Source organism: Parasteatoda tepidariorum, chromosome 2 (assembly GCF_982258835.1).
Source record: "Parasteatoda tepidariorum strain Cologne lab strain chromosome 2, Ptep-v5.0, whole genome shotgun sequence".
NCBI lineage: Eukaryota > Metazoa > Arthropoda > Arachnida > Araneae > Theridiidae > Parasteatoda > Parasteatoda tepidariorum.
The window spans coordinates 100,056,447-100,083,139 of record NC_141756.1 but is presented as its reverse complement, the minus strand read 5'-3'; the positions used below and the strand labels follow the sequence as shown (position 1 = coordinate 100,083,139).

Below are 26,693 nucleotides of genomic sequence, written 5' to 3'. Positions count from 1 at the left end.
GGGGGGGCTACTTTCTCCCCTTACCCCCTCTCTCATCAATCCGTCATCTCGTCTCGTCCTTTCTTAAATAATAACCCAACACCCCTATTTGAAATAGTTGAACCTCGTAACCGTTGTTACCGCCGCTACTCCAGACAAATGGCTATAGGATTCCTTACATAGAGAAACTATATGTTTAGGAAGAAATCAACATTGAGTAATCCGAGTAAATTTAAAAGCAAAAATGCAAGTAATTCGATGGGGGATAATAAAACATTTAACAGCAGTTACACGCTTTATTTTTTCAGCAAAAATCTTAATCTTAGAAGAAACACTGTTGTTATTACTTTTATTGAATGCAAAAAAATAAAATAAATATTTTTTTTAGAAAGTTAAATTCAATTTACCAACTGAATGGAATAACACTTACGCTAGTACTTTGTAACTTCCCTCTTTAAAACTGCAGTCCAAAAATTTTTTCTTGAAAAAAATCTCTACATTTGGATTTTTTTCAGCAGCTGAAAGAACAATTATTTATAACAATATTATTTAACAATTTTACAAAAATTGCAGATTTCCAAAAACATTTTTAATCCTAGAATGAACTCGACTATACTTTTGACTCTCATGTTTTTTTTTTTTTCATAGTTAATTGGAAGTAAAAATAATTCATTCACACTTGTTCACTAAACATGAGGCAAAAAAAATTTTTTTTTCGATTATCACTCAATTAAATTTTTTGTTGTTGTTGTTAATTTACGTCGCACTAGAGCTGCACAATGGGCTATTGGCGACGGTCTGGGAAACATCCCGGAGGATGATCCGAAGATATGCCATCACAATTTTGATCCTCTACGGAGGGGATGGCACCCCCGCTTCGGTAGCCCGACGACCTGCGCGCGAAGTCGAGCACTCAATTAAATAATTATAAAAATGATTTCTGTGAAATTACCTTTTGATGCACGAGTTGTGCAAAATTATTTCTGATTCGCTTAAGAAAATTCCAGATATATGGCGGAATGTCCAAAAAGTTATTTTCGATTATTAAATTATTTTATTTCATTACTGTCGTTGAACGGTTGTCCCAATTTTGAGTTTATGACCACCAATGTTCAACTCTGTGGCCTTGTAATTTTAAACTCAAAACAGAAGACAAGGGAATTCCTGGGAGAAATTCGCCGTCTTGGAGGACTTTTTAATGAAACTAACCCGCATTTGCGGTACATGGCGAGAAACACCACGAAAGTCTCCTACCGTTAGACATATGGCAAGGGGACTCTAACCCATGATCCGTCAACCATTGAGGATAATTTATGACAGGAACTGTGGTTGGTGCGGAATTCGTATCGACCTGCCATCACTAGGATTCGAACCCGGTTCACCTGATTGGAAGGCGAATGTTCTATCCCCTGAGTCACCACGGCTCTAGATTAAACTATTTCATTTTATTTTATAACCGTCGTTGTACAGCCAACCCAATTTTTGGATTTGCGACTACTAATGTTCAACTCCGTAGCCTTGTAATTTTGAACCAGAATCCAGAAGACAAGGGAACTCCTGGATCAGTATTGGGAGAAATTAGCTTTCTTGGAGGACTTTTAGATGAAACTAATCCGCATTTGCTTTCCATGATGGCGAGGAAGACCACGATAACCTGACGGCAAGGGAACTCAAACCCATGATCCGTCTACCACTGAGGAAATTTCACGTCAGCACTGTGGTCTGTGCAAGCCGGATGCGGAATTCGTATGGACCAGCCATCGCCAGGATCGAACCCCGGTTCACCTCATAGATTAAACTATTGTAAATCATCATACAATACTTAACATAATCATACTTCGTGATAAGTATATGTTGACTTAAACTTGTGTATCCGATTTTTTTTTAGCCTTCTGCCATTTTTACTATATCTAAATCCGTGAAAATCCATTCATTAGATGAACATTTGTGTCTACCTCATATTGTAAAAGCAGGGTATTTCTGTTGCCCTTCGAGATTGATAATTATTTTTAAACATAAGTGCTACATATCATACGCAGTTTTGAAAAAGTTATAAGTGGTAGGAGGAATCGCATGGTAGGAAAAAGGATTTTAAGTTAGTATTAATCTTAAAATTAAAAAAAAAAATTTAAAAATCCGTTTTTATTTTTATTTTTTAATCACTTTTCTATTGCAAGATGTTAACTTATCAGTTTCAAATCCTTGGAGTAGTAGTGAGTAATTTTATATGGTAATGCATTTTACTTTTTGAGAAAAGTGGTTTTAATAAAAAAAATTTATAATATGATGATTAGAGGTTTAATAATTTGTTTTAAATGGAAAGTAAATCAATCACAAAATTTGCAAAAACTGTGAAAACGTCTGATGCTTCGCTATATAATAACACTGTTTTAAAACTGACATTTTATTTAACTTTTTTCCAATGAAATTGCATTAACACAAATTCTTAAAAAAAACTAAACTCAGTGGCGTGACAGCTCATAGAGGGCCAAGGCCCACTGTGCCCATCTCAGTTTTCTTGACCTTGGGCTCTGGTATGCAAGAGCAGATGTTCTGGTCAGGTGGTCAGCCGAACGCGGAACCCCCAGTGTTTAGTTCCCAAGCATGCTTGGTACTCATTTATCGACCCACTGAAGGGATGAAAGGCTGAGTCAACCTTGCCCAGCAGGAGGATATTAACATATATTCAGGATAGAGATTTATTCATAAAAATATATACATTTAGCTCATTATCTAATATTGGTTAGGTCCATAAGACCACTTATTATAGAATTTTCAGCATTTTACCGGCATTCAAAAATTTGTCAAAGTTTGTGCTCTAAATTACCGAATTCAGAAATTTTGTATTTTGAACCATATTTTGTAGGACAAATATTTTTTAGAATTTTCAACATTTTACCTCCATTTAAAAATTTGTCATCAAAGTTTGTGCTCTAAATTACCGAATTCAGAAATTCTGTATTTTAGACCATTTTTTGTGGGACAAATATTTTTTAAATTTTTAAACATTTTACCTACATTCAAAAATTTGTCATCAAAGTTTGTGCTCTAAATCAGTGTTCTCCAACCCCCCGTCCGCGTTCCGGTACCGGTCCGTGGATCAAAAGGTACCGGTCCGCTCATTTCATTGAAACTGAATTTAAATTCCTAGGTTTATACCCCAAATTAAAAATAGTCTTCCATTAAAATTTTATTTACTTAAAAAAGGGGAACTTTTTATTTAAAAAAGACTGAGCCTGAACATTCATTCTCCCAGTTGGTGCACAATAACCTGTCTTTGCTTTCAAAAGAGTTCGAGCGCTACTTCTAAACCACAAAACACCCACGAAGTGGTAAGGGATGGATAGTGACCCATTTGTCTACAAATTGGGCGAATCTAGCATGTCTGTGCAAGAGGATCAACTGCTGGAGATTGCAAATGACGGCTGCCTTAAAACTATGTTCGAGACAACAATTCTGCCGGTGTTCTGGATTACAGTCATGGCAGAATGTCCCGAGATTGCCACCACAGCACTTAAATTCCTATTGCCATTTCCCACAAAATACCTGCGTGAAGCGAGGTTTTCTGCTGCAACAGCAACCAAAAAACAAAGCAACGAAATAAATTGGACATAAGCAACACACTTCGGGTGCCATTGTCTCCGATTACCCCCAGATGGAACTGTCTCATTGCAAAGAAAGAAGCTCAGGGTTCTCATTGATTTTAACGTTCTAGAAAGTTAAAATGTTAAATCATTTTGTATTTATTTTTTGGTGCAACTGTATTTTACTTTGAAGGTATGTTTAAATACATTTAATTTAAAATTAAAAAATCAAAATAATCTATAATATAAACAATTACCGTCCGTCCCCCTTCCAGCGGGCCGCGGTAAAATTATCAAACATTGACAGGTCCGCTGCGATAAAAAGGTTGGGGAACACTGCTCTAAATTACCGAATTCAGAAATTCTGTATTTTAGACCCTTTTTTATAGGACAAACTTTTTCAGGATTTTCAACATTTTACCTACATTCAAAAATTTGTCATCAAAGTATGTGCTCTAAATTACCGAATTCAGAAATTCTGTGTATATAAATACTAAGAAATCTTGATGAGAAAAACACAGGAGAGCCTTTTTTTCCATTGATGTTATCCACATTTCTTGCAGATTACCGTATCCATCAAAATACTCTACACGGTTCATAAAATATTGAATGTTTCAAATCTTACCCGTTAGTAGAGTTTCATTTAAAAATCTCCGCCCAACAGAGTAAATACACTGAAAAAAAAAGAAGTTATATAAGAAATAGTGAAAATTATAGAAGGGTTATTTATGAAAATTATGGAAGATTTTTCTCCTACAGGGTCACGAATAAGTGAATCTAAGCTTGTTTTAAAAACTGATTTTCGATTGTTTTTCTACTCATCTCTTCCATTCATGTGATAATGAGATACCTGCGAGTGACGTAGTGTGGGTATCTCGATCCTGATTGGTTGTTGAAAGGTGGCATTTGTTTACGTTAGCAACTGTTCCTTCTATTCTATTTCGAGCAAGCCAAGCCTATCAAGTAACTGTTCTCTTAAGTAACGCAGCCTACATTCTTTCACAAAGATTTCATTTATTTCACTATACAGTTACACGAAGACAGGAACGAAGCCATGTAGGATATAGACGAACTTCTAATTCGCTTTATAACAAACAGCTGTTTTAAAGACAATCTACTTATCTAGAATTAAATGCTACTGGCCTGGCAATCACGTACAAAAGGATATAGTTTTGCTCAATGCACAAAATAAAATAAAAAATGGTACATTCTGAATAACTTTTGATCTAACAATCAGATTTCACGTACAAAGACTCAATCTTAATTTTTCGAGGGACCGACCTCAAATACGGTAATTATTAAGAGCAGACGATATTAACTTACAGAATGAGACTCCAAAGTTAATCCCATGTAGAAGTTAACTTTTAATACTTACTTTAAGGGAAATTTTTTTCCTTCCTGTTGCGTGATATTTTTTAATAGGTCTCAGATAATTTCGTAACCGTGGTTTCAAATCTGCAAATCAATACCTCTCGCCAAGCAACAGATGTTTCTTAAATGACATTTTCAGTCTATTTTTTGTCGAAATGAACAAGTTTAAATTGGTTATATTTATAACCGTTGTTGAACAGTCGACCCAATTTTGGGTCTACGACTACTAATGTTCAACTCCGTAGTCTAGAAATTTTGAACTCAATCCAGAAGAGAAAGAAGCTCCTGGATCAAGTATTGGGAGAAATTTGTCTTCGTGGAGGACTTTTTGAGGGAATTAACCCACAGAGGAAAACCTCCCACTGTTAGCCTGACTGCAGGGGGACACTAACCCATGATCCGTCTATCACTGAGGATATTTTACGTCAGCACTGTGGTCTTTGCAAGCCGGATGCAGAAGTCATATCCATCCCTGGGATTCGACCCCGGTTCACCTCATTGGAAGGTGAACACTCTATACCTTGAGTCCCCTCGGCTCTAAATGGTTATATAGAGCTGGGGATCGCCTAAATGTTGTGACCAACTTCTAGGGCAGTTAGGGTACATTATCATGATTAAAATTGCATTGAAATCTGTGACTTTGTTGAGGTAATTTGAATTTATGAAGTTAATGCTGCAGAGTGCAGAGATAGTGCCTGCTACTAAAAAATTAAAAGTTTATGCACACAATTACTATATATATATATTGCCATGAATGACTGAAATCAGGAGAATGTCAACAATCACATAGTCGCTTTAGTGAATGTCCGAAATATTTGTTATATCCTATTTGATATTAAATTAGTAGCTGATATTTTTTTTCCAATGCCCACCTGGATAATGACCTAGGTCATACAGGCACCTGAAGGGCAGATTTGTTGGCCACTCTTTCAGGGACACCATATTAGGTGGGCCAACGTTGCCCCCATAGTAAGGACAGATAGTACAGAGAAGGAAAGAACATCCATGCCTTGCCCGGGATTCGAACCCAGAACCTTTCTGATGCAAGGGCAGTTCCTTAACCCCTACACAGGCCGGTCGGCTAGTAGTTGATATTATTATCTATATTCGATATTTTAATATCTACTGAGGATAGATTGGAAGAAACATGAGTGTTCGGAGTACCGGTTAAATGCATAGCGGGCAGTGACAATTAACCTTAAAAAAACATTGATGTGGGGCATACCGGGCAAATGAATACCTGGCAGTGGGACTTAAATAAACCTAGAATATATTTAGGACATTTACCAAAGGGAGTTTGTGATTGTCAGCATTCACTGGTGGAAGTCAACAACTACCAATTTCGTCATTTAGAGTATCATATAATATATACATATAATATATACATATAATATATACATATAATATATACATATAATATATACATATAATATTCAGCGTTGAATGATTCTATTGTTAAAGAATATGATGGATCTTACTCGTCCTTCAGGGTCATAGGGAACAGGATTTCTTTGACCAGTCAATGAATGTACCATTCTCCCCTTCATAGGAATGCCATGTCTTTCGATCACTTCTTCCTCCAAACCTGCAAGTTTTAATGCAGATCGACCCCTCACGGACAGCGCCAGGTTAATGCTCCGTCCCTGAACCACTTCCATTTGGCGAATATCTGTCAAAAAGTTTCGCCATCAGAATATTATTTCTGTGACACCTCTCATAAGTTTAAAAATACGACTTCTTTAAACATTGAATTCTCAGGAACTATTCAACCGATTTCACTCAAATTTTGTATTTCGCCATTTAAAATTACAGGACTTTAAAATGATGCAAAAAAAATTGTGCCTTTTAATTCATAATTTTCTCGAATATTATTGAAAAAAATAATAAATATTTACTTAAATGCTTTTTTTTTAACTTGAATTATCTTTGTGGAAACGAATTTTATAATTGAGTGCAAAAATTTTTCAATTCGCTTAAAAAGTGATGTGATAGTCAAATATACAGATTTTTATTTTTTTAATAAAAATTACCAATTTAACTTTTAATTTTATATTCGTGAGGTTCTTTAACATTAATGTATCGTTCTTAAACTTATCCACTTTCAACTGAAAGAAATATTTTCACGAATATTTTCAAAATGAAATCGAATTACTGTGCATTATTTTCATTAAATAAAATGTCGTGTAGTTAGCCGTTCGAGGCTGTGTACGAAATATCCCATCACGCATGCGCAATCGAATCTGAACTTTTCCTCACCTGTCGCGTAGTGGGTGCGAATAAGGGTTGTGCCTGAAATATTTGTTCTCGAAGGGAGGAACAGGTGTGTTTTAAATTGCACTGTTACACGTCTTGGAAAAGTCCTGTAATCGAAATGGCTGCGTCTTCGCTAACAGAATATCGCTCAAAGATCGTTTTCCAAGTACAAAAGTTAGTTAAGCAATACAAGACGGAAAAAATATATGTATAATTTAACAAATTACAATATATTGCACAGCGGGGAAAGACCATTAGACAATGCCAACCTTCATCTATCAAAAGTTACTTCTAGAATCGTTGTGGTAGTTAGTTACACCACAATACTCCCCCACCAGAATTTAATCAGGGATATAATTCGATTAACGAATACCACTAGTTGATGTACTTGTAAAAGAACCGGAAGAGCTGGATTAAGGTCACCGGGTTTTGAGCTTTAGCCATGAGAGCTGTATTGAGTTCTTGGTTGTGCTTGAGGACTCTCCTGTGTTTCTATAAGCAATCGAGTGTGTGCAGAAACCCGTTGTGAGTATATGAGACTGAAGCAACAGCCCTAGGAGGACGCAGTCACAAATAGCAAGTCAACTGTTAAATGTGGAACATCCCTGGAAGTATTCGTGATCATATCATGTCCGGGTCACCAATGTGAGGAAAGACCATTAGACAATGCCTTCGTCTATCATAAGTTACCTCTAGATTGAGCCAAGTTAGCATGTCTTATATACTTGTGAATTGGTGTTTAATAATCGTAGTGATAGTTAGTTGCACCACACTACCAAGATTCTATTGATTTGAATAAAAATATTAATATTGCTTAAAACTAAATGAAGTTTGTTTTTTTATAGCTTTTTGATTTGTCCTTTGTTTTTTATATCTTTTTGATTTGCCCTTTGTTTTTTATATCTTTTTGGTTTGTCCCTTGTTTTTTATATCTTTTTGGTTTGTCCCTTGTTTTTTATATCTTTTTGGTTTGTCCCTTGTTTTTTATATCTTTTTGGTTTGTCCCTTGTTTTTTATATCTTTTTGGTTTGTCCCTTGTTTTTTATATCTTTTTGGTTTGTCCCTTGTTTTTTATATCTTTTTGGTTTGTCCCTTGTTTTTTATATCTTTTTGGTTTGTCCCTTGCTTTCTAGCTTATAATTGTTTTCCGCATTGCACGGAATTTTAAAAAATTCTCATGAATTTTCTGCAAAATTCGTAATCCCAATTGTGCTTATTGTAGAAAAACTAAAGTGTTAAACACTGAATGAATCTTAAACAAAAAGAACTCACCATCTCGAAATTCATAGAGTTTTACTTGGACTCCTCTTTTGCCTAAAATGCATGCACACAAGGATCCTACCTGAAATTTAAAAAGAAGAAACAAATGAAAGTATGAAGTTATGTTCTCAAAAATAGGCCCCCATTGTCGCCAGACGTGAATGAGGAAAACAAAACTAGAAGAACTCTATTGGCCGTAACAGAAAATGAGAAATAAATCGGGGCGAAAGAACAAGATATAGTTTGTCTAAAGTAAGAACTCTCCTAGTCATTCGTCTGAACCCGTGGCGGTGACTATGGTAACGAGGTATAACTATTTCAAATAGGGGTGTGGGGTCATTGTTTAGGACAGATTTTGGCTCGGATCGGTGAGAGAAAGGGAATCTTTTTCTTCGGTCTACTGTGTTAGCTCTAGAGTGAAGAGAAGCTACCCTTCCTGAAATGCGCTATTCTTGTTTCCATAGCAGCAGGCGGCCTCAGACTTTGTGGCGGAGGGAGTTCTTACCGTAGACAAACTATATATACTGTGGTCACTGTCAATTTTCTAGTTTTGCTTTTCACTTACAAAAGCGGGGAAGCTATTACTTCCGTAGAAGATCAAAATTGTAAAAACCTGTCTTCGGATCATTCTCAGGGATGTTTCCCAGGTCGTCTCCAACAGTCAATTGGGCAGCTTTAGTGCTGCATTAGATACTATAAATAAAGTACTATTACTGCTACTTTATTTTCTATTTTTCGTTGGCAGCTTTACGTTTTGTGCTTCATATCAGTTCATTATTTACGTCTGGCGAGTCATGAGAATGGGTGATTATTTTTGAATGCTCCAAAACACTACGACCCTCACTACCATCTTCACATTTTTTTAAACAAGTGATATTTTCATATAGTTAAGAATGTCTTTCCACTTTAGTTTCTTGGTATTATTCTATTATTCATTTAAACCTCACTACTTTTAATTTAATTTCTTTTTGACAGATAAAAAATTTTTGTTCCTCGAAAAAATTATTTTTGTCATAAAAAAACTGTCATTGGATACAGAATAGAGTTTCCTCATAATCGAGCATTTTCCGTCTTCGCTGTTCAATTTATCAGTTGATCTATTTCTTATTAATGAAATAAATCAATTTGTCTAATTGAGATTTGCAGCATACCTGAAAACACACTACTCCGTAACTATTTTTCTTTCAACAATTCGCTAAAGTGGTAGGTTTAAGTGAAATTTAAACGAACGGAGTATTTCCTCTTCTTACTTGGCCGCACCAATGCAATCAGAGATTCACTGTTCTTAAACATCCAATTTTATTACGAAGAATAATTTGAAGAATCTCTGAAGAGAAATTGAAACCTACTTACATCGTTAAACTAACAGGCAGGGTGGGGAAAAAAATCTGATTTTTATTTTAATTGGTTTGTTTTCTAATTTAGGTATTTTTTTTTACTTGAACTTTTGAATGAATATCAAATATTAAAGATTCCATAGTTATCAAATTTTCATTCGACTATTTTAGGTAACAATATATAATAAAGTTTAAAGTTATATGATTAATTAGGATCATAGGATTAATACTTAAAATCTGGTATCAAATATTGTAATGAAATGCTGAAATTTTTTTAGCTTTATTTAGAATTAAAAATTAAATACCTTAGGATCAAGATCAGAGAAGGGCAAACTACGGCCCGCGGGCCAACTGTGGCCCGTCGGAAGGCTTTATCCGGCCCGCGGATAGAATTTTAACTTGCCGATCCAGGGTAAATATAAAAATATGCATCTATTTTCTTGTCGACTTTTTTAAAGCTATTTATGTTCTTTCTTTTTTAACAAAGTACTGATGACCTTTTTACTTTCTCTATTTTTGTTCTACAAAACATAAATTGATGGAAATAGCACAGAGAGCTTCAATTGGTAAAATGTTGAAAGCAGAAGTTCTTTATAGAATAGATGTAGATTGGCGTTTGTCTTTCTCGAGGAGCAAACTTATGGAATCTAATATAGGTGAGTTATGCTTCACGTGTGGCAGACTGCGCATTTTAAGCTACAACGAGAGAACAATCTAGCAATCATCTGATACAGTTGTTTCTAAATATGCCAATGTTTGAGTTTTACAAATCATTACCCAAAGCTAGTACCTAAAATCTTAATATTTCATGCTCAGGAAATCAGTGCTATGTTTGCTTAATCTTAAATATATCTTAAATAATCTTAAATATAAAAACAAAATATTAAAAATAAAATAATCTTAAATATAAACAATCATTTTAGAAGTAGACTAACAGACAAGCATTTAGCCTCGTTACTTAAAGTAAGCACATCTCACTTCGAACCTCATATAAGGAACTACTCATATAAAAATGAAATCGAAATTTCATTCACCTCACTAAATACTTAAATTAAAACTTAAATATTGGTTTTTTTAAAAATTTAAATTTTGAAGTTTTTACGTGGCCCGCCAAACAATTTTTTTCTCAATTTTTGGCCCTCGACCAAAAAAGTTTGCCCATCCCTGATCTAGATCATAGGCACATCTAGTGGAAACAGTACCTGTGGTAGATCTCAAATTGGCGGCCTTTAAAAAAATATATTTCTATATAAAATGCAAAATAAAAGCACCGTTTGTAGAATGTAATCATCTTGGCAATATAGTGAAATATTGTATTATTTATAATCAAATTTTTCAAAAAATTATAACAATTCTAATTTTTAACAATTTTAGATTTAGGCTTGTTTAAAATAGTCGCTGATTCGAAATAAAAAGTCATTATAAAATAATTATGTCATTCACTATGTCATAGTTTTTTTATTATATATACATTTATATATATTTTTTTTTCCTTCTGAAACTACGTCTATTTTGCAGTGTTTGGAGGGTATGTAGGTACTGTGATAGGTTTTAACGATTTTTTTTTAAAATTAAGTAATTAAAATCTCCATTCAAAACGATGAGCCCTGTAATTATAGTTCCTTGCTTGCAGATGTAAATATTATTACCTTCTGAATATGATTAAATTAGTATGACACGTATTATACATTTGGATAGAATGAAACAGCTGTTCCCGTCACGAAAATGTTACCCAATTAAAATTGTGTAGATTGAGAAACTCATGGCCGTAGTGTTCTGAATCCTATATATTATTGTACTTTTGGATTTAGTGTAAATCAGCTGCATTACAATCAATACAATAAATTTTAAAAATATTTTGTGAAAGGTTGGGAAATTTTATTACGTCTATAACCAATGATTATTTAGTTTAACACATTCTTCGTAGAATTAAATATTTCTCTTTAGCAAAAGACGCGACAAACCTTAATTGAAGTGTGTTGGTTGTTCTCATAGGTGGCGCTCTACGGATTATTGCATGTAGATCAGACTCGGTTCAGCCATAGTAAAGTAAACATTTTTATTCAAAAATGGGAAAACGGATACCTTTTAAAAAATATTCCTCCATTTTTTTAAAATCAAAAAATAGCTTTATTGCGCTAAAATAAACATTAAGGGGAAAAAAAATTTCTTTTATTTTCTTTTATCGCAACATAACAAATAAGTTTATTTCAATAAGAAAAAAAAGGTGCGATGCTCACAGAATAAAAGTAAAAGGGAAAAAAATTAAATATTTTAGGATTTTATGAAAACATTTAACAGGGTTTAAAATAAAAACAAAACCATTATAGTACAACTGTAAAACAAGATTAGATATTTAGCTCTGAATAAATATACTTCATCTTTAGAAAATTTATATTTACTGAATTATTAGAAATATTATGAATGTTAAATAGTAAAAGCGTTTTTCTAAAAAAATAAAAAATAACAGTAACTTAAGCTACAAAAAATGAAAACAAAATTACATTTTCCCCCCTTTTTGAATTTCGCGAGTTGCAATAATATTGCAATAATATATACGAGGATTTTAAATACTACTTGGAAATGCACAGCGCTATCAGCCCAAAAAGCGGTGTCTTATCTTATTAACTATTTTACAATTATTATTTTTTGATGCAAATTACATAAATGTACTATCTTGAATTACGGTTAAGGTGACAAGGGACTTTCAAAGAAGCAAAAATTTGTCAAAAAATCGATATTTTACATTTTACATTTCTGAAATCTTGGCATTTAACTGAACATTTAAAAAAAAAATTTCTGGAATAAGAGCAAAATTGATGAAGTTATGACCATTTCAGTTTTGACCACACCCCTTTGTTTACCTTTTTTTGAATGCAGGAAACTGTTAAAATTAGTTTAGTTTAAAATTAATTTTAAATTAGTTAAATATTTTGTTAATTTTTTTAAAGAAATTTAAAGTATATAATTATTAAACTATTTCATTAGACAATATTTATAGGTATTTACATCAAAAACAAGAAATATTTGTTCAGAAGTAAAATTTGCAATGAAAAAGTAGTAAATGTCATTTTTCTCAAAATGTCTTTTTTGACAAATTTACAAATTTCAAACTGTTCCAGCGTAATGAATTTTCAATCTATTGACCTGAGAATTTAATGCTATATAATGATGAATATTATTAACATTTTGTTGGAAAAGTTTTTTGAATTAAGTGAATAGAATTTTTTTATACATAATATTTTATAGAGGTATGATGTTTTTTTCCTAAAAATGTAATACGTTTACTGTTTTTTTAATGTTATTTATTTCTATAATAAAAAATAAAAAAAGTACTCCCAACAGTTTTTTCAATGTTACCTAATATGTAATATTTTAAAAGAATTTTGTCATTTTGACAAAATTTCAGACGCGTGGAGTAATATAAAAAAAACATAAAAAATTCAAAAATTTTAATTTTTTAATTTCTTAAATTTTGAAATATTGCTTCGAAATTTTGTATAAAAGTTGTTTTTAACAATATAAATGTATTCTGAAAATTTCAAGCAAATCCCTTCATAATTTCAAAAAAAAAATTTGAAAGCCCCTTGTCGCCTTAAAGCGATTCGTTTAATGATTTAGAACAGTGGTTACCAACTAGCTGGCCGCTGGCCGCATCAGGCCCACAAAACCTTTTTTTGTGGCCTGCGAACTAAAATATATTAGTTGTAATTTTTTTACGAACGATTTTCGCATAGGTTTAAAATACTTTTCTTTCATTTAAAAAAAAAAAAACTCATTTCTTCATTTCTGTGAAATTTAACATATTAACGGTGAAAAAAATTTATTTCTCAGGTTTTGAATCCAAGAAAATATTTATTCAAGAAAATATTTATTATTATTTGTAAATCAATACTTTTGTTTTGTACAACTTGATAAAAAATCTGACGGTAATATTTAATGTTCCTTCAAACATAAATGAGTCCTATATAAAATGTTGATAATGTTGCTGCCCGCCATTGGACTGGTGTTTTTAATTGCGGCCCCCGGCCTCATGTAAGTTGGAAACCCCTGATTTAGAACTTAACTTAGAGCTTTTTGCACAAAGTGATGAATGCAAAAATTTTATTTAAAATACTTATATTATATTATATTATTATTATTATTAATTATTATTATACTATATAATTATTATTATACTATATAATTATTATTATATATATAATTATTATTATACTATATAATTATTATTATATATATAATTATTATTATACTATATAATTATTATTATACTATATAATTATTATTATATATATAATTATTATTATACTATATAATTATTATTATACTATATAATTATTATTATACTATATAATTATTATTATACTTATATTATTATTAAATTACACCAAATTTGTGATAACAATATTTGAACTCACCAAATTTGTGATAGCAATATACTATTAATTTTAAATATTATTTCATAAAATAACTTAGAAAAATGAGTTATGTTCATTTATAGATCTAAATAGTATCATAAGGTAAATATTTGGATGTGGAGGCACAAGTGTTCTTTTTAGAACATATAGTATTTTTAGTTGAATAATTTCATCTGTTTTATGCCAAGAAGCAGCAAATTATTGCGAAGTATTCACTGGGATTGGCGAGCCTTGGCGATTAGGGAGGTTAGCGCCCCCTAGTGCGTATATATATATATGCACTAGCGTGCAAAAGTCTTTGGTCAAACTCTATATTATACATGTTTGATTGGAAATGTAATAAATAATGTATAATTTTATTCCTAGACATTCTTAATATGCTTATCGACCAGAAAGCAAAGTTAGCGCCTTGAAAGTCACTTTAAATCAAATGCAATTTTCATATCAGTCGGGTATTTGTTTTTCGTGAAGCGATTTTCTTACATCTAAGAATTGGATGGAAATACAATTTGAAAGATACAGTTTTAACAAATAAGCATAAGTTTTGCCTATTTATTTACGGAAATCGTGATTTTAACTTTAATTTATTATTGACATTTATTTATGAAGAATTAATTTTTACAAGACGAGATTTATATTTAAAAAAAAAAAAGAAATATTCAACTGAACTGAATGCAAAGATTTAAATTTAATCCAAAGAAGATTACATTTTCTAATAAATTGCAAGAAAAGTAAAAATTCTGAAATCAAGTGTAATATATATGTTGGCTTGACTAAATAAAACGGAAATCATCTCTACAAAAAAAAAAGCATACAAAGGTTAGAATGCTTTTCACACATTGACCAAAAACTTTCGCACGCTAGTGTATATGCATGCACAAATATCTTCATAATAATATTGTATTAAAAATATCAAGACTTTTAAAATCATGTGGAAATGCGTGGTAATAACTACGGAAAAATAACTTTGGATTTACGATGAAATCGGCACAAATAAAGCTGGTCAAGAAATGATCATTCAAATGTGCTATTCTTAACTCCCAGGACGAAATATTGTTTTAATCGCACTGGAATTTGGAAAACCACTCGAAAATCAGTAGTTATAATTGCCGAAAAAACGATCAAAACGAAAATTGGATTTACGATGAAATCTGTAAAAATAAAGCTGATCGAAAAGTGGTGACTCAAATCCGAAACTCTGGTTTTGTAATATATCGTATTAAAAATATAGGGTTGTGAAGATTCTTGCGGAATTACCGGCAGCGATAACTGCTGAAAAAATTATCAGAAAGCTACCGACAACAAAACCTGCGCTAATTGAGTGCGTAAAAGAGTGATGACTCAAATTCGAAACTCTGGTTTAGCAATATCGTATAAAAAAATATAGGGTTGTGAAGATTCTTGTGGAATTAACATCAGCAATAACTGCTGAAAAAGTTATCAAAAAGCTACAGACAACAAAATCTACTCTAATTGAGTACGTAAAAGAGTGATGACTCAAATTCGAAACTCTGGTTTAGTAATATCGTATTAAAAATATAGGGTTGTGACGATTCTTGCGGAATTAACAGCAGCAATAACTGCTGAAAAAGTTATCAAAAAGCTATAGACAACAAAACCTACGCTAATTGAGCACGCAAAAGAATGATGACTCAAATTCGCGATTCATATTTTTTTTTTTTAACACGTTGAAAAGCACGCTAATTTTACATGGCATGGCCGTCTGGCCAGAATGATTTTCTCAGTATGTATTGCATTAATTTCTTCAAACCATTTTAGTAACGATAATAATATAAAAAAAATTAAAAGCATTAAAAATTTACTCGAATTATGTGTTTCTTATAATATTGGCTTCGCTGGTCACCGGTGACCCCCGTGGCATTCAAAATGTTAAAAAAATAAAAAATTGTTTTTTTAAATTATGGTCAGATTGTAACGCGGGCTGCAGGTTGTGCAAATTTTCACACGAGTCGTTTCTGCGCAGCCTTTCAAAAGTATAGCAGAGATAATGATAGAGGCATTAAAAAAAAAAAAAAACCTTTCTAGACATATGATATCGGCTTTCATTATGTTCTTCAATCAAATATCGATTTCAGGTACGAGTTATGAATTATTTACGAACTTTCAATTCATTGAAGGGAATTAACCAGTTTATCTACACCGAGATGTGCCTTTAAGGGACAGACGACTCCTTCGAAGTTGCATAATCCAAATAGAAAAAGAATTTATACGAAGATCTAGTTACGTAAAATAAGATGATCTCCTTGAAAAAAAAAAGGAGGTCAAGGGCTGTCGGACAAAAGAAACTATATCCGCTCATAGCTTTTCAATTGAAATTCTTTCTTATTGAAATCGCGATCTAACTTTAAATTTTCTTTTTCAATTTATGAGAGGAGTCTCTCGGTTATTTCCAGAAAAATCTTTTACTCCTGCCTTACGTGGACGCTATACCACGGCAGAAATCATACTTATATAAGTGATTCACTTATATTAATAATTCACTTATGTAAGTGATTCACTTATATAAATGATTCTCTTATGCAAATGATTCACTTATATAAGTGATTCACTTATGTAAGTGATTTATGTAGGAATAATGAGTTTAAGTAAACCTTGAATTTCCGGGCCGACTTAATAGCATGTAGGGCAAAAAAAACTAGATACTGACATGAATTATTAAGCATTAAGATATGTAATAATTTAACAAATTTTCCAAATAATTATTATTAATAATTATTAGCAATATTAATATTATTAATAATTATTTCTCAAATAATTATTATAAATTTAAATAATTTAACAAATAATTACACATTTTGATTACACCAAAAACTCAATGAACATAAAATAAAGCATTTTTAAACCATGCATAATTTTTAAAAAAAAATTTGCTATTCTAACCAGTTTGCAATACTTAAATAATAAAATAATTTTCAAAAGCATGGAAGCTAATTAAAATAATTAAATTATAAAATAAGTTATATAGGCTTTATAAGTTTTCCTAGTGACAAACTATTCAAATTACTTGTGTTTACATGATAGCCAATCACTATTTGTAGGAAGATTTGAACGAAATCCCGATTTTATACAATAGAATATACTTATTTTAAAAAAAAATTATATATTATATTGTAATATATAATATATAATATAATACATAATATATAATATAATATAATATATAATATATAATATAATATAATATAATAATATAATATATATACTATATATATATATAAATGAAATAAAATATTTTTAGAAATATTTAAGAAAAAAAAACTTTTTTTCCTTCTTTAAAAAATAATTAAAAAGCCGGAAATGAAATAATAACAGAATAATGAACGGAACAAAATAATGAAAAGATATAATCTCGTCTCTAAAGTAAAAAATATACAAAATATTTCTAAACATTAAATCTCTAAAGTAAAAAATAAAAAAATACCTCAGAAGTAAAAAATATACGGAATAAAACATATTATGCAAAAAATAAAAAATAAAATGCAAGAAAAATACAGAATGTATATGTATTTGGTATAAATTATCAGAATGTCACGATTGTTGTCAGCGCTAGCGGTTTTAAAACTCTAAGCCACGATCTATTTCAGCCTTATTCCAAAATAACAGAACCGATTAAACTTTTTCAACTCATTAAGAAAGTTCCTCTTCGAAGCGCCACTACTCATAATTGAAAACATTTAAAATCCTCAATACCTAGATCACGAGGCCGAACATCCTTTTTGTTCCTGTTTGTGAACAAGAAAAGAAAGAAACAGATTTTATTGGCGAGACTTCAATAATATTTTATTTACAACGGAAAAAATCGCCAAACTTACAAAAAGAAAAAAAATAAATAAATAAAAATGAAAAGAAAATAATTCGTGTTTTTCATCAACAATGTAAAATAGGCATAAAAAATGTCGCTTATTTAATAAAAATTGCATAGATTAGTTTTCAAAATAAAGATTAAATGAATTTGTTGGTGTTTGGTACTTTTTTAAACTAAATTTAGTTTTAGTATAACTTTTCATCCAAACTAATGTTTTAGTCAAATTGTTTTGACTCAATTTTAGTTTTAGTTTCTTTAGTTAGTTTTAGTAAATTTAGTTTTAGTAAAACTTTTAATCAAGCCAAACTAATGTTTTAGTAAAATTATTTTGACTCAATTTTAGTTTTAGTTTTTTCAGTTAGTTTTAGTAAATTTAGTTTTAGTACCAATCCAAACTAATGTTTTAGTCAAATTGTCTTGACTCAATTTTCAAAATAATCGAGTAAAAACAAAGACTTTAAATAAAATTGTTTGATTTATGTCAAATGATTAATTTTTAGACCGCATAATATTTCCAATATTTACTTCTAAACGTAAGAAATAATTCTATTTTTTTTTAAAACATTCCGAAATCGATATCCACCAGCTTCCACTATTCAAAATAAAAAATGTTTTTAGCCTTCTTATTAGCTTATTCAATGAACAAGGCTTACCACAGGGTAAAATAAATAAATAGATATACATGTCAATGTGATTCTATGAAAGTTGAACTGGATTAGTGAAGATATTAAAAAAATAAAGAAAGAACCACTTTATTATAAGACTATTTCACATATTAAATTTCACTTTTAATAGTTGAAGTCTTAATTATTTACTTTAGCATTGCTAACATCTACAACTAAAATTAATTAATAACGCATTACTTTGTTATTTCCATTTAACTTGCTAAAGTTACTCAATTTAGACAAACAAGTCTACATAATTTATTTCGGAAGAGGGAATATTTTTTTGCAAATTTACTTTTCATAATTAATTTGCTTAAAATTTTTTTTAAAGTGTTTTAAACTTATTTCAGCTGCAAACATCAGTTAAACGCCAGTAGTTAGCAGCTTCGTGACCACAGCATGGTTTCCATTCGAAGTAGTGAAAGTTTTGATTTTTCGAAATTGTTCTAGCATTTTTTAAGATTAAACTTGAACAAAATAAAAGCAATCAAACCTTATTAAATAAAACTGTCTTTTAATTGACAACTTTGATAATATATATATATATATTTTTTTTACATCGTATTCGCTCATTTGAAAAGTGAATCCCAAAAACATATGTTTAAAACCAATACTGATTCAGACTATTTTCGAAATCGCGGCACCTCAGTGGAACAAAGCTATTTCATAATGACTTTTTATCAGTTTCTTCTCCATTATCTTCCGACTTAAACTGGAAAGATTTTACTTAAAAACTGCTTGAGATTAAATAAGATAGGAAATTATCGAACGTGTAGTAATTATCTTTATTATTTTCTTAAAAATAAAATAAATAATAATAATAGTACAGCTGCACATTGAGTAACTGTCTCTGACGATACTCCACTACAAAGAGCACGTTTGGTAGTCGGACGACTTTTTAAACAGGGCCTAAACCTAATTTAACCAGCTTCTTCAAAAAGAACAAAACGTACTTTTTACTTCTTCAATTCCTACTATTGGTTCACACTCCCTCTATATCTTGTTCAAATTTTCAAACGTTAATAAAATACTTTTTATTCATCCACTGAAGTTCAAATACATTTTTTAAAACTTATAGTGGATGATACTTGATGCTAATACAGTTTTTTTTTCAAACATTAACTCATTAATTAAACAGATATGAGCAAAAAGCGACATGGAATTTTCTGATTGGTTAAGCGTTAGTCATTGTTTGAAATTTCACTATAAGCGATTCAGTTTTCCATATATTTTAAAGAAAATATCAATCATAATTTCTAACTTACACCTCTATTTGAACAAAAAAAATAGTTTATTACGCATATTTAAATATTCAGTTTTTTTTATGTACGCTGTGTTAGTTGTAGTCATACCCTCCAACTTATGAGGATTTTGAAAATAATTCTTTATAGTGGTAGCGAACCAAAGTAGAAATTTTTAAAGCAAATGGATCTCTCATAAAACTTTTATCAGAACTTAAGAATCTAGCCATATGGCATGCACTTTTATAAGTAATAGTGGACAAGTTACGCTAAAATTAATTTTTTTAAAATATTAACACATTAATTTTGCTACCGTCTGAAAAGAAGATTTCTGAAACTACGGAAATTCCGTAGCAGTTGGAGGGTATGGGTGTAGTTCATTTACGTCGCACTAGAGCTGCACAATGGGCTATTGGCGACGGTCTGGGAAATATCCCTGAGGATGATCCGAGGACATGCCATCACAATTTTGATCCTCTGCAGAGGGAAGGGCACCTCCTCTTCGGTAGCCCGACTACCTGCATGCGAAGTCGAGCACTTTCAGGTAGAACTGTTTAAAGAGGACCAATACCGCACACCCTCGGTCCTTACGCAGACTGATCCAAGTTTTCACCCACCCGCACACTGACAGCAGCCAGTGATGCTTAGCTTCGGTACTTTGTCTCTGATAAATTCAATAAAGAACATTACGTGTTAGCACGTGTGGGCAACGTCACCAAATTTATACTTTTATAGTGGTATGATACCACGCGCCTTTATTTTTTTTCAATTCCTAGTGGATGATACTTGATGTTAATACAGCTTTTTTCAAACATTAATTCATTAATGAAATTTAATTAATTAGTTTTATATGAAGAGAAAAAATTGCAATTGTTTAATAAAAAGTAACTAAAAGGTTTTTTTTGGTTGACATGAGTAGGAATTGTCTATAAAAGATTTGTTTTCATATTAATTGCTAAAAAAAAAAAAAAAACTTCTAATGAAGAATCCTTGAGAGCGATCTCTGCTCTATGAATATTAATTTGTAAAGATACTGCAGATGATTATAAAGCATTCTAATAGAAATTTTACTACCATGTTTTTAGTTTCTTGAGGATGCGGGTTAAAGGTTGAAATGAAACTCTGAGGTTTAAATTTCAAAAGCAACAAGTCGAAAAGCTTCCAAATTTATAATTTAAACGGTAATAAAAGCAAATTCAAAGTTATGAATTTTAATTTTTTTTTTTCAAAATTGTTTTGTCGAATTTTTGAAGATTTGCATTTGAATTTTCAAAATTCGAGATGTTGGCAAATTGCCTTAAAGTTCACATATGGCAGAGAAATGAAAGTTTAGAATGATTAAATGTATTAAAAAATATTTAATTAAGACACCGAAAGTTATTAATAGAGGGCTTTTGACGTCGTTGATATGTTATAAGATTATCTTTACAAAAAATAAAAAAATTACGAAATCTAAAAAAAAAATATTCATTTTTAGAAAAATTCAAATAGGTTATGAACTAGATGGGTAAAATGTGCCTGATCATGAAATTCATTTAAAAATAACTATTTATAAGACAAGAAATAAGTCTTATTCAAAAATTATTGCATATAATGAGATTTGATTACTTTTATGATTTTTCAAGAAAACGACACAAAAAACAAATGTCAATTTAGCCGCAAAATTCATTACATAATGCGTTATTATTGCGTACACTTTGTGACGATATTGAGTTTTCTCCTAAACTGTGACAAAAAAAAAGAACATTTTAAATATGAAAACCATTTATGAAGTTGATCACTTTATAATTAAATATGCTTTTCTCCGCCGTCTTTCAAAAACAATGAAGAAAATATCAAAAATGTGACACGTGAGAAAAAATAAATGATTTTTTCGTTTCAAAAAACCTTGTCAAAAGGTTTTAAAATAAGAGAAGTGGCGGAAACACTCTATAACAGCATGAAAGAAGAAGAAAACACACAGCTGAAATACATGTTTTGATATGATAGCTTACCAGTCCGCCTCCGATAATAGAAACCTTTAAGTCCTTGGGATCTCTCATTTTTGTCTCCTTGCATACACCTGACTGTTTTGTGAAGGCATTTCTCTGCTCTTGTAACAACACCTTCCATTCTCTCACCGCAAGCGCTCCTTTGGCGTCGAACACTTTTATCTTTTGGAACAATTATCGTTCGTTTTCTTATAGAATTAGTTTTGGATACGGATGAAAAAGAAAAAAACGAAGAAAGGAAAGAAAATTAATAAGTTTTATTTACTGCACATAAGTTGCAAGTAAATAGAATAAACATGGAAAATAATCTCTCTCCCTCTCTCATATATATATATATATATATATATATATATATATATATATATATATATATATATATATATATATATATATATATATATATATATATATATATATATATATATATATATATATATATATATATATATATATATATATATATATATATATATATATATATGTTTTTGCAGATATAATCGTGTGAGCTGATGAAATGATATATCTTTTATTTTCGGGATTTTTAAAAAAATTTTTTAAAAAATTTTGTTCTTTTCTTCGGAATTTTTTCCCCCGGTTTTAGTTATTTTTATTATTATTTTTCTTTCTTTTCCCCCTTTTTTCATTGTTCTGTAATTTTTCCCTTGTTTTCTTTACATTTTGAACTTTTTTTCTTCGGTTTCTTGTTATTTTTATTTTTATTATTGTTTTTCTTTTCCCCTCTTTTTTCATTGTTCTGCACATTTTTTCCATGTTTTCTTTACATTTTGAGCTTATTATATATATATATATATATATATATATATATATATATATATATATATATATATATATATATATATATATATATATATATGCATGTAACAGCGCCTTTAATAAAGCAAAAGTAACTACTATTATTTTTTGACTATTATAACAACATTATACTACCTTATACCATAATCTCTCCTAAATTCTTTAAAACACCCATTAAATTTCAATTTATCACTTTGTGACTCTAATACCTAACACTTAAACATGCTATTAAATTCTATATAAGCTTCTTACTTGGATTATTACAATTAATTATTAATTTACTTCGATTATTAAAAGTAATGTATCAGTTATCGACTTAATCAATAGAAATTCAATTACACATATTGAATGTTTTGATTTCAAGGGCCTTTTTATTAGTATTCCACTGGACAAACTTAAGGATGTTCTTTTTCTCACACTCTAATGACTTCAAAAAAATTCCTGATATCCTGATCTTTTATGAAAAAATGCTGCGATTTTCATTAGGTACGAAATCAGATCTATTTATGACTTTATTATATTTAATTACGGAAATTTTATTAGTATTGTTGTTGTAATTCATTAACGTCATACTAGAACTGCACAATGGCTATTGGCGACGGTTTAGGAACCGTCGCCAATGAGGATGGTCTGCAGACCTGCCGTCACAATTTTGATCCTCTGCAAAGAATGGCACCTCCTCTTCGGTTGCTTGACAACCAGCGCGTGAAGTCGAGCACTTGATGGTAGAACAGTTTAACGAGTAGCAATACCATACACCCTCGGACTCTTTTCAGACTGATCTAAGTTTTTACCCACCAGCACACAGACCGCAGCCAGTGATGCTTGACTTCGGTGATCTGGTGGGAACCGTGTCTCAACGATCAGTCCACTGCGGGACGGAAGTAGTTTGAAGTCACCACAATGATTTGAACCCCTGTTCGGTTCCGGTTGTCCCGCAGAGGACTGATTGTAAAGACACGGTTCTCAATAGAACGCCGAAGTCAAGCATCACTGGCTGTGGTCAGCAAGCGGGTGGGTGACCACTTTGATCAGTCTCCGTAGGGACCGAGGGTGCGCGTTATCGGTCCTCGTTAAAATGTTCTACCGTAAAGTGATTGACTTCGCACTCAGGTTGTCGGGCTACCAACTAAGGGGAACCATCCCCTCTGCAGAGGATCGAAATTGCGATGGCATGTCTTTGGATCATCCTCAGGGATTTTTTCCTGGACCGTCGGTAATAGCCCAATGTGCAGCTCTAGTACAACGCAAATAAAGTACCTACCTACCTCGGTTTCGGTCATGAGATTGACCTCTCGGTTAAAATATTTACACAGCTGCATGAAACTGTGTAGCTTAAGAAATGACTACATCACACACTTAGTAAGATTAAAATTTTTCTTCATTTATTATAAAGATCCATAATAGTCTACAGGAATATTAGAAATCTTCAGATAAAAAATCAAGAAAATGTATCCAAATTAAATTAAAATTTGCAAAATGATATTCCGAATTTTCTGCAAATTTCGGTTAAAGATTATATGCTATGCAGAAAATATTAAAAATTGGCTTTTAAAATTTTTTTTTGTCAAATATTGACTTTACCATCCAATTTTATTTTACCTTGAAGGCTTGAAAAATTAGTGCACATACAAATTTTTAGTAACTTTTCTCGATAAATTTGTGCATTTAAAGATCTATTACATTTTACATTGAAATATACTGTTTTTCGGCTTGTTAATTTTTATACTCTTTTTTATGTATTTGTTACGTTAAATGCCCCAAGAAATCTATGCATTGTTCAATTTCTCAGAAAATAATATAATTTTAATATCGGAAGTTTTATTATAAACTAATGTAGAAAATAAAATCTTTTCACTCACGTTAATTACATCTTTATTTTGTCCTGAGAAATCAAATAAGAGAAAATGAACATCTATATCAATAGAAAAAAAAAATTTTTTTTTTCATGTCCTGTTAAATATGAAGAATATTTGAAGACAAATTTAACTTTGTTTTTTCGATTCATAATGTTTTCAACAAGCCTGCAGATATTTCAAAAGAAAAAGTACTCCTTTGTTAAATAAAAGCTTTTAACTTGCTTATTTATTTATTTATTTATTTATTTATTTATTTATTTATTTATTTATTTATTTATTTATTTATTTATTTATTTATTTATTTTACAGATTCAAACAAAATTTTGTAAAACTTCTTCCTCATAAGATCACTCCTTTCCTTTCAGCAAAATATATACAAAGTGGAACAGACTGTTTTTATTTCAGATCGTAGCAACTTGTTTTAATTCGCTCTAATCATAACTATAAATGACCCAAATAAAGAAAAGAAAATAGTCGAGACGGAATTTGCGCGCCAGACTTATTCGAGGTTGATTTAAATCCCTTGTTTCGGACTTTTGACGGAAGGCGATGGTCACTATTAGATTTTACAGCAAATTCTTAGTAAAAGTCCGAAATGAAATCTACAATTATTTACTACTTAATAATTTTCGAAAAAAATTTAGGAGAATTATTTTGCAAAGAGAAAGTTAAATTTTAGGTTTGCGTCCTTTTTCATTTACATTTGCAAACTTCTCAGTAAAACAATTCATCTATCATATCCTAAGTCAAAATTCATGATGGTTCCATCAAAACATTTTGATGGTTGATTTCAGTGCGATTCATGATGGTCCAGCATCATTTGATGGTCACCATCATCCAACATTTTCCATTACGCGTTCATGATTTTTGATATGCCAGCAAAGTTCCATCCTTCCATGATGGAAAATGCTACTTTAATACTATGATGGTTAATCATCTAGAGAAGTTTCGACTCTCATGGACCAGCAATCCGTGATGGTCCATGATGATTCCAACTGCACATTTTCATGATGGTTTAATAGGAATTCATGTTGGTTATCAGTACCATCAAAACAATTTAGTTTTTTTTTATATTGGACCATCATAAATCAGACTGAATTTCTACATTGAGATGATGGTGGTTCATTTGATTTCTGAGATACTATGATAAAACACGAGATGGTTCAACTCGTACAAACCATCAAAACAAGTTGCGATTCTTATGTTGGACCATCATAAATCAGTCTGAATTCCTACATTAGAGTGATGGTTACCTATGTTGGTTACCATCAAAATATATAATGGTTCATGATGGGCCGGGATAGCCTGGTCGGTAGGGCGCTGGGCCCATATCCAAGAGGTCGTGGGTTCGATCCTCGCCGGCCGAAGACTCCCCGTGTAGTAAATGGTGACTGATGCACGTTAAATCTGTCGAGTCTCAAAGTCCTCCATGTTCCCACAACAAATCAATACCTCTGGGGGTACTGATCCAGGAGTTTCCTTGTCTTCTGGATTGGTTCAAAATTACAAGGCTACGGAGTTGAACATTAGTAGTCGTAAACCCATGAAATTGGGTCGGCTGTTCAACGACGGTTATAAAATAAAATAAAATGGTTCATGATGGAACTATTGATGGTTACCACCAAGATTATGTTGGTCCATCAATGGAAAACCGTCAAAAATTTTGACTTGGGATATTTCTTTTATTCAAGCAGCATGAGAAATCATGAATGTTTTTTTATCAACTATATATTGGTTTTGATAATTTCACAGTGTGCAATCCTAATGATCGAGCTTATTCTGGCGGAGGCTTAGTGAAATAACAATTGTGAACATTATCAAAAGACTAATTATTATTTTTTAAATATTTAATGAATGGAATTTTGTTAATTATTCAATAAATATTTAAATAAAGGATTTTTTTAATATTGTTTAATTAATATAAATTAAGGCCAGGCAGCTGAATTCACACGTCTGGAGGGACATCTATTCAAGTTCTGAAATTGATTATAAGTGTATGCATGAACAGAAAATGAACAAACTGAAGTAAGGTTTCCCTATGAATAAAAACGAAAGAGGTCGAAGCATTGAGAGTGTTTATGAATGAAAAAGACTTC

At 31.0% G+C, this 26,693-nt stretch overlaps 1 protein-coding gene across 1 annotated transcript in view; it reads right to left on the bottom strand.

Annotated features, from left to right (window-relative positions):
- Window positions 1–22,074, bottom strand: part of cn (Kynurenine 3-monooxygenase cn) — a 39,261-nt gene extending 17,187 nt beyond the window's left edge. The window contains exons 1-5 of the mRNA XM_087157868.1: window positions 21,929–22,074; window positions 8,460–8,529; window positions 6,413–6,603; window positions 4,189–4,237; window positions 410–497 (exon numbers count right to left, since the gene is read on the bottom strand). Coding sequence (XP_087013994.1) covers window positions 410–497; window positions 4,189–4,237; window positions 6,413–6,603; window positions 8,460–8,529; window positions 21,929–21,976 — 446 coding nt within the window. The 5' untranslated portion in view covers window positions 21,977–22,074. The remainder of the gene's footprint in view (window positions 1–409; window positions 498–4,188; window positions 4,238–6,412; window positions 6,604–8,459; window positions 8,530–21,928) is intronic.
- Between the last annotated feature and the right edge of the window lie 4,619 nt (window positions 22,075–26,693).